Here is a 9,767-nt window from a genome sequence, read left to right on the forward strand (position 1 = left end):
ATCAAGAGACAGGGAGTACTCTAAATCATTATTTATTTCATTATTGGCAAGTTGCCAGTTACAACTGCCTTCTGACGTTTTTTCATCGTCAAGGTTGATTACAAAGGGTACAATGTTGTTTAAAACATAACCTCCATTGTAATCAAATCCGGCTTCGGTATCAGCTTCTTCTCCGCTGTCCGTGCCATGGGCCGATGATTCAGTATCGGATTCGTTACCATAAAGGAGAGAATCAGTGAAATAATTCTCATACCCTTTGAATGGTTGCTTATCCGCGACCACCGTCCTAACCCTATTATCAGTGTCGACATATTTCAAACACTGATGGAGAGTTGAGGGGATTATAACGTTACTATGGATCCAAGGCCGACCCAATAGTAAGTTATATGAAGTTTCGGCATCGATCACATAACATGTGACTTCTGTCTCCAAATCTCCCATTTGACACTTTACCCGGATTTTACCCAAAGGTCTTGACCCGCTAGTGTTGAATCCGTAGATAACAGTGCCCGTGGATGCCAACTTGCTAACTGGAATGCTGAGGACATGCATCAAGCGAAGCGGCATAATACTCACAGCAGAACATGGATCCACTTGGATTCGGTTGACTTTGCTGGAGCCGATGTACCCGATGAAGTATAGCGGTCGATCGTGGTTCGAATTCTTCGTCTGCATGTCCTCTTTGGTGAAAGTAATGCAGGGAAGGTTCTTAGTCGCTATGTTGCAATGTTGACTCAGCAGTTCCGGTTCTTCATTTTTAGTCGCTATGTTGCACTGTTGACTCAGCGGTTCTGGCTGTTCAGGCACCGGCTTGATTTGAGTCAGAAACACCTCTGAATTGGCCAAAGCTTCTTGCAAGGCCTCCCTGGTTTCCGACAAAAAATAGGACAAATACAACCGAAATGATGCATGCACAGTCACAGTTGAAGGAGAGTCAAAATTTTGGAGAAAAGGGGAAGAACAAACCTTTGAAATCTGAGTGAAATCTTCCCAAACAAGAGCACCTCCCAAGTCGGCAACAAAGAGGAGAAGAAATAGAAGAAAACTGGTCGAAAATCGCCCAAGAATCGCCCAAAAAATCGCCAAAATCCGACGTAAAAAACCCTAAAACCCTAAGTCCCGACTTATATAGCAGCCGGGCGAGACAGGAAACTCTGTCTCGCTGAGCGAGACAGACAACTCTGTCTCGCCGAGCGAGACAGAAAACACTGTCTCGCCCAGCGAGACAGAAAACTCTGTCTCGCCGAGCGAGACAGTAAACTTTTCTGTTTTGCACTATGGAACAGTGGAATACTCCAATGGGTACACGAGTCTAAACTGTATTCCCACCCTCAACAGGAAGTTTCTGGAGAATATTAATCTGAATATTCTTAAGGATAACCTGAGGAATTCTCAATGGATATACCAATTCAATGGTAAACGCTGAATTCACAAGAGCAAGTATCAACTTCAATTCAAGATCTCGACAACGGTCAAGCGATAAACGCGACGCCGGGAGAACGTTAGCTATTCTACGAAGAACTGGATAGACTAACAGCAGAAGAGGTTAAACATTGAAGCCATTTACAAGTCCTTTCATACGATCTATTCAGCCAAGCATTGAAGGGATCGTAAGTAAAATCTATCTTATCCAAAGTATCCCATGCTCCTCTATAAAAGAATGAGTCTGGAATACTTTGGAGGGGGTATCTGTAGGCGTCAAAAAATGCTAATAGATATCCCAAGCATAGAGAAGATCACTCAAAAATTCACAAGAAAGGATTTCATACTGTTTTGGAAAAATCAAAACAAGTATGAACTGTCTCGCCAGCGAGACAGTCTTTGCTGTCTCGCCAGCGAGACAGTCTTTGCTGTCTCGCCAGCGAGACAGTGTTGAAATAGTCAAAACTACATTTGTAACTGCCCTACACGTGTCCATTAACTGCCAAGGGACGTGGGAAACATCATGGGCGAAAATCACGTGGATAACTGCCAAAATAACGGAGTTTGAAACGTGAGAGAATAGTTACAGCGAGAAACTGCCATTTTCCGAGACAGCATTTACTGTCTCGCTGAGCGAGACAGCAAATTTACTGTCTCGCGGGTCGAGACAGCAAACGCTGTCTCGCCCAGCGAGACAGTAAACACTGTCTCGCCGTACTAACTTCTTCGATTGTTAAGTTTTTGCAGTTACTGACCCTTGAGGCTATAAATACCCCCCTAGGGTCACTTCTGACGAGGATCGAGCATTTGTTAGAGCATTCCAGAGCAGAGAGAGCAGAGATTTGAGTTCTTTTCTTGCAACGCCTTGAAATTAAGCTTCGACTTGATTTTAAGAAGAACGACTATCTTACTTCGATAAGATATCGTTTCAATTTCTACTTCGATAACGAAGTTAGAATCATAAGCCCCCTCTTCACGATCTGTGAATCGGCGGTCCACGAACCAAAGCGTTCCCGGCACAGGCAAAGTCCCACGAAAACGAGAATTGATAGACGATTTTCGTGTTTGTTTCTTAAGAGTTGTAATTTTTGTTTTGTTGTGTAGAAAAAGTCTTATAAAAAGATTATTCTTTCGAATTTATTGTAATCGAACAAAGTTATAATGAATTCCACAGCAGCGACTTTTGAACCAAACACTTGCTCCCACTTTTCAAGACATAAATACAATTATCTAATTTATTTTGAATAAAACCAAGTTTAGTGACCGCATCATGAAATTTGAGATACCATTGTCTAGAAGACTGTTTTAAACCATATAGAGATTTTATTAATTTGTAAACTTTATGTTCCTGTCCTTTTACCTGAAAACCTTCAGGTTGTTGCATATATATTGCTTCCTTCAACTCTCTGTTAAGGAATGCAATTTTAACATCTATTTGGAATAACTCCAAATCAAGATATGCAACAATAGCCAAAATAATTCTAATGGATGCAAATTTAGCCACAGGAGAATACGTCTCCTGAAAATCTATTCCTGCCTTCTGGTTATAACCATTGGCAACTAACCGTGCTTTGAATTTATCAATAGATCCATCAACACGATATTTCTTTTTAAGCACCCATTTGCATCCAATGACTTTTCTATTTTCTGATAGATCACATAACTCCCATACCTTATTCTTTTCTATGGAATCAAGTTCTTCTCTCATAGATTCTAGCCATGAAGCTGATTCATGCGATTTCATCGCATCAGAAAAAGTTAAGGGATCTTGTTCTTCTATATTTGTATCTACCGAAAAACAGGATGACTCACATGAATACAAATAGTAATCATCCATCTATGAAGGTTGTGTTCTTGGCCTTTTGTTACCTACAACCGGTTGATTAGGTATATTATTTTCCATAGATATTTCATTATTTACAAGGTTAGGTTCATTCACAATATCAGGGTCATTAGTGGGAACAACACTATAATAATCATCATCTATTACAGTTAGAGGTTTTGTTTCCTCTTGAACTTGTTCCTCTTCCTCTAGATTCTCTAGAAATGTAGTATTTCTGCTTTCAATGACTCCTTTTTCTTTATTATAGAACTTATAACCTTTTGACTTTTCTGAATATCCTATGAATCTACACTTTATTGTTTTAAAATCCAACTTATCTCTAAGTTGACATGGAATGAGAACATGGGCTATAGATCCCCACTTCCTGAGATGACTCAAATTAGGTTTCCTCCCATTCCATAATTCATAAGGTGTAGATACAACTAATTTGGTGGGAATTCTATTTAAAATGTAGTTTGTAGTTAATAATGCTTCTCCCCAAAAAGTTTTAGAGAGACCAGAGTGAGACAACATACATCTAACTATATTTAATAATGTTCTGTTCTTTCTTTCAGCAACACCATTCTGTTGTGACGTATACAACATTATTGTATGCCTTTTAATTCCATGCTGAATACAATAACTTTCAAATTCTTTAGAATTATATTCTCCACCTCTATCAGTTCTCAAAATTTTGATTTTCAATCCAAGTTGGTTTTCAACTTCTGTCTTATATCTCTTAAAGCAGTCAAAAGATTCTAATTTTTTGGATATAAGATAGACGTGTGCAAACTTGGAATAATCATCTATAAAAGTAATAAAATATTCTTTATTACTATGAGTTTTGACACTTAGGGGACCACAAATATCCGAGTGTATCAACCCTAAAAGTTTATTGGCTCTATGTCCGCCAACAAAAGGTTTTCTAGTCATTTTACCAGTTAAACATTGTTCACATGGTGACAATTGAACATTAGATAGTGCAAGAAGCAAGTTCATTCTGATAATTTCTTTCATTTTTGAAATACTAGCATGTCCTAATCTAGAATGCCACAATTCAGATTCAAAAATATAACAAGACAAGTAGTTCAAATTCGAACTTTTATTATCAGAATTATTACAAACTACTGGAAGAATGCATAATTCATGCTCGGACACATATTTACCCATAGCATACACTTTATTATTCTTGCCTATAGAAACCCTGTTATTATAGAACCTAACTTCCAGTCCTTTCTTCATCAAGCTGGGAACAGAGATCAGATTGCGTCGAATTCCTGATGCATAGAACACATCTTTGAGGACAAGAATGCTGTCCCCAAGATCCAATCTATACGAACCAATACCTTCTACATCGAGATAGGTATTATTTCCCATATAGATTCTCTGTTCTCCTTTCTTCAGCTCGGTGAATTCTACGACTCCATTCTTGTCCTTTGCGATATGCCTAGTCGCACCGGAGTCGATCCACTAACCACTGATATCCGTCATCACAGCATTACATTCCGTCACACCGACAAATTTTCTTTTGCTAGTACCCCCTTGTTCTGGATGCTTATAGCCTCCCTTATTCTCCTGCTTTTCACCTTGTGGGCAATTGGGTTTGAAATGCCCGAACTTTCCACAATTGTAGCAGGCTCCGCGGGGTACTTTCTTTCTCTTGAACTGCTGCGATTTCGATCCCCGTGGTTGTGGTTTACTAGAACCAGAGTTTTTATAGCTTCCAGCATTATGCCTCTGGCGGACATAATTCAGCTCTTGCTGTACCATATTCAGTTCTGGTTCCTTCCTACTGACTATTTAGTCCTGTTCTATCGCTAGGTGCATAGGAAGATCAGTGACAGACTTAATGGTAAGATTCATTCTTAATGTGGTGGCAGCCACAGCAAGTGAAGGGGGAAGACTATTTAGAATGATTGCCACTTGCATTCTTTCCGGGATTTCGGTCCCAGCAGTGGATAAGTCCTTAACCATGACAATCATTTTATTTATATGTTCTACGATATTGTCTCCCTCTTGCATACGACAAGAATTATACTTATGCAAGAGGAGTTGAATGTTAACTTCAGAAGCAGTGTCGTATTTTTCTTTTATTGCATTCCACATGTCCATGGAAGTTTTATAAGTTTCAAAAACTTTGATTAAATTATCTTCTATGAACATGAGCATAAGACTTTTCGCCTTTTTGTCTTTCGACTTCCACTACTCAAACCCTTTCTTTTCTTTAGGTGTTGATTTATCAGTAAGGATTGGAGCAGTGGTTTCGATTACATCATCAATGTTGTTATGAATAAGAGCATATCCTATTTTTCTATGCCACATATCATAATTACTGTCATTAAATTTGTCAATTTTCCCTAGTTCTGATAGAACGAGTTTACTAGCCATTCGGTAGAGAACTAAAACTAAATTCAATTTTAAATATTTGTATAAGGTTGATATTTTAACAATTATACTAAAAATAAAGTTAGATAAAAATAAATAAATAAATAAATAAAAATAAACCTGATTGTTCCGAGTTGATGAAAGAGGCTCCAATTTGAGCAAGATTGTCACTTAGTGGTGTTGATTGTATAAGCACTTGTCTGACTGAATTTTGAAGAAGATCCACCGTGTGAAGAATCTGATACTTCTACTTATATAATACTCCTCACGCTCGATCTAAGAGTTCAAACCCAACAGGCCCAAATACAAGGCCCAAGTTTTTTTTATTAAAACAGAGAAGAGGTTAGCAGGGAGTATATAACTTAGCTTGTCGTGGATATTTGATCACCAGGCCCAAACACAAAAGGCCCAACTACTTCTCTCCTTGATTGCTCTGTAAAAAAAAATCCCGATCTCAAGCTAGGGTTGAGGACCGAAAAAAGTGCAAGGGGCGGCAGAACTATCTTTCTTCCTCGATCTAAATCAAAGAGCTCGCCGAGGATGGAGACTCCGGCGTCGTGGTCAATCGTCGTCGCGGCTCAGATGCGAATTGGCGGACAAGCTCGTCGTCGCTGTCGTCGATCGCAACAGCAGAATCGTCGTCGTCGTCGTCGTCGCAGCAGAGTCGTCGAGGAGGCTGATTGACGCAGAGCTCGAGAGGGCGGCGTTGAGATCGACGCTGCTCTGATACCAGTATTCGAACTCAGAGAAGAAGAGGATTGCTTTGAGGGGGCTCCGATAATGGGTAAGGGTTTTCTTTCTGCTTTTGTTGCGTTTTCTGAAGGAGATCGATCCTCCTTTTTTAGAGGCTAACCCCACTATCTTCACCCCCCTCAAATCCGTCCCTTGAGAGATATTCTCTCAACAGAACCCATTTTCTTTCCACGTTCTTCTCAAACGAACGTTGATTTGGTCATCTATGACCAGGTCAAGCTAACATTTACCATATCTGTATCCGCTTACTCATCACGAATGCGGGTGCGAATATGCGTACGTTTGTACGAGGACAATTCATATTCGTACTCGTTAAAATTGAACACAAGAAGATAGATCCAGGTACATATCAGACACGCAAGAAACTGATGAAACTCCAAAAGTATATATACATGCTATATGATACAAGTGTTGTCTGAGTAAAAGAGAATTGCTCGAATTATAACTCACCAATGCTTTAGATTCTTGGATCACGGAAATCGTTCCAGATCCACTAATTTTAGGTGGGAGGAGTTTTAAGTGTGTCTGGTCAACAGATGTATCTCAATACCCTCATTCGAATTTGGATATTCACCCATACCCATACTCATATAAGAAATGATAGAGGCACACCCTCTACCACACCTCCAACCACACCCCCCTCTCCCATTTGCTACAGTACCACGGGCCCCACATGGGATTTTAAAATTTTAAAATCCCATGTGGGGCCTGTGGTACTGTAGCAAATGGGAGAGGGGGGTGTGGATGGAGGTGTGGTAGAGGGTGTGCCTCTAACACCACTCTACTCATATATGTATCCCATAAAGAAAGGTAAAGCAATCTCAATATCCATATCTGCCCAGATATGGAGGTTTAATACCCTGCCTGATACGTATACGGATATTTTTTGTAGCTTATTACTATCTGTATATGTATTCAGAGTATGCCGGCTACGCGCACTTGCCAAGCTTTGCGTTTCTTATCCAATCCAAACATCATAAGCTCTAGAATCTGATACTTAAACTTGAACCGGTCTGGAACTTAGTAGTTGAAATTGAAACCTGAAAAAATCCATGTCAGTTTGGGATCTTGGTAGCTGGCTTATTGGCTTTTGCCACCTTTTACTCTTATGTTCCTAATGGCGGTGAGAGGGGGTATATTATTGCAAATACTGAAATATGCAAGACGTGCTAACTTGCTAGAGAAATGCATATCATTTTTACAGTGGAAAAAAATTGAGGTTATTTTTGTAGCATACCTGTAATTTAAGACTGTTTGCCTGCTTCAATGTTAATTCTCAGGATGCAGAAACACTTGGAGAGGTATTTTGATGCAATTTTAAGTCTGAGAGGTATCCTGATGTAATTAAAAGCTTTAAAACCAAGCCCATCGATAAAATAAAATCTAATATAACTAGTTCAATTGATTGTCAAGTGATTACCTTGTTGGATTATTTAACCTAGTGTTATTATTAAACCCTAAAGACATGTCCTGTTTTCTTGCATTAAAACAAGCCCATTACTCATTTCTGCATGGCTCATAGCGCCTTATCTCATCCAATTCCACCTCATCCTTTTTGTAATGAGATGGAAATCCTTGCACGATGTTTTACAAAATCATTTTTGGTTCTTTAACCTAAAGCATTATTAGACCCTAAAGACATGTCCTGTTCTCTTGCATAAAACACACCGAATATGCATTCATGCATGATACATAGCACCTTATCTCGTCCAATTGCACATCATCCTTTTCTAATAAGATGGAAATCCTTGCACTGTATTTCATGAGACTAAGCAGCAAAATGTAAGTCTTTTTTCCATGTTATCCTCAATTGTGTTACCTTTTGTGTTGCAGGTGCTGGAGGCTGGTGCTCACTGCTCTAAACACTTTGGATATGAGGCCCCAACACGTGAGATAAATTATTTCATTTATTTATTGTTTATACATAGTTGTGTTATTTCATTATGAATCATGAGATGTTGAAAATTTATCACTTTGAGAAATAAAATTGACAAACCCATGTGCTTCCGTGCACAATCTAGAATTTCATGGCATATCTGCTCTTGTTGGTTCAGCTTCAGTTGTCTAGTCACGTTCTTTCTAAATTAAAGTAATTACTCCTTGAAAAGTGATGGTTATTGTTGAACTTGCAGCTTATATGCCCCACCTGAGCCTCTTATATGGAGATCTAACAGAGGAAGAGAAGGAAAAAGCCCGAAAGCGTGTTGAGGAACTGGACGCAGGGCTCGTTGGTCTAGCATTCAAGGTGTCTTCGATTGGCCTCTTCAAGACTGATACAGAGGACAAGAGCTTGAAATCATGGGAGAAGATAGAGATATGTGATCTTAAGTAGCGTTTACCACTCTCTAACTGTGAGCTTGTGTTTCCTTCTGTGTCAATATCTGTTGCGTTCGCGGTACCGTGTTCTTTTGATTTTGGGATAAATTGGAACTTGCTTTTTGGTCAGAGATGGTAGGAGTTATCTATCTTGTTTGTCATAAGGACTTGGAATAAGCATTTGCTCGTGCAGTTTATCAGTGTAAAGGGTTCTTGTTTATGTATTAAAGGTGTATTTTTATTGTCGGTTCCTCTTTTAATTGCGTGGTTTGTTTCACTACCCTAATATGCGTTTTTTGTTCATTTCACTACGCTAGTATGTGTTTCTTTTGGCGTGAACGTTTTGGAGTAAACTCAGAAACATCTCTTCCCATTAGAATTTGGAATCTTTGGATGTGAATATATGCCAAACTAGAATATGATCAGGCTACTACTCAAAAGACGAGTTTCCAACAATATGCAAGTGTGCACGCATGTATGAAGGTATAAGATGTTGGGAAGGAAATGTGTTTAAATCAATAACATACTAAAATCAGCCAAGCATGCCGATTTCAGAATAAACCAGTGAAACAAAGGTCCAAGAACAACAAATACCCAAAGCAACTCCCAACACCCACACATCTATGTACGACTTAACTTCTCCACCACATCAAACAGTAAAACCGTTGAAATCTTTTCTGGACCAAAGAACTTGACACGGGCGAAGATAACAGAAGTTTGTTCAACATTACAACAACGCAAACAAGTATACAACAGCTCAGGGAAAGCTCGATATACGATCAGGGAGAGTCGCCCAACTCAGCAGTTAATCCGAGTGGATACCAAAAGTGCTAGCAAACCTACAAGGGTTAATTGCGCATAGACCCCTTTAGTATCCTTGTTTTGAACAAACGACGCCTATACTCTCTGTTTTTTAGATAGAGCTCTTGGGTTAACTTTTTTTTTGACTCTTTCACCGAGTGAAATTTTGGCAAATATTGTCCTTGGGTGACATTGGTGAGTCTACAAAGGGTAAAAGAGGCAAATAGTTAACCAGGGGGTCTATCTGTAACAATGAAACTATTTAAAA

The 9,767-nt window shown here is 39.2% G+C and overlaps 2 protein-coding genes across 2 annotated transcripts in view; one reads left to right on the forward strand and one right to left on the reverse strand.

Moving 5' to 3' along the window:
* LOC109848802 (cyclic phosphodiesterase-like) overlaps positions 1-8,958 on the forward strand; it is a 13,042-nt gene extending 4,084 nt beyond the window's left edge. Inside the window, exons 2-3 of the mRNA XM_020418517.1 lie at positions 8,216-8,270; positions 8,515-8,958. Coding sequence (XP_020274106.1) covers positions 8,216-8,270; positions 8,515-8,714 — 255 coding nt within the window. The 3' untranslated portion in view covers positions 8,715-8,958. The remainder of the gene's footprint in view (positions 1-8,215; positions 8,271-8,514) is intronic.
* The window catches only part of LOC109848871 (B-box zinc finger protein 22-like), a 3,067-nt gene continuing 2,599 nt past the window's right edge, over positions 9,300-9,767 (reverse strand). The window contains exon 4 of the mRNA XM_020418616.1: positions 9,300-9,700. The gene's annotated coding sequence lies outside the window, so the exon portion shown is untranslated. The remainder of the gene's footprint in view (positions 9,701-9,767) is intronic.

This window comes from Asparagus officinalis, chromosome 1 (genome assembly GCF_001876935.1).
Source record: "Asparagus officinalis chromosome 1, Aspof.V1, whole genome shotgun sequence".
Classification (NCBI taxonomy): domain Eukaryota; kingdom Viridiplantae; phylum Streptophyta; class Magnoliopsida; order Asparagales; family Asparagaceae; genus Asparagus; species Asparagus officinalis.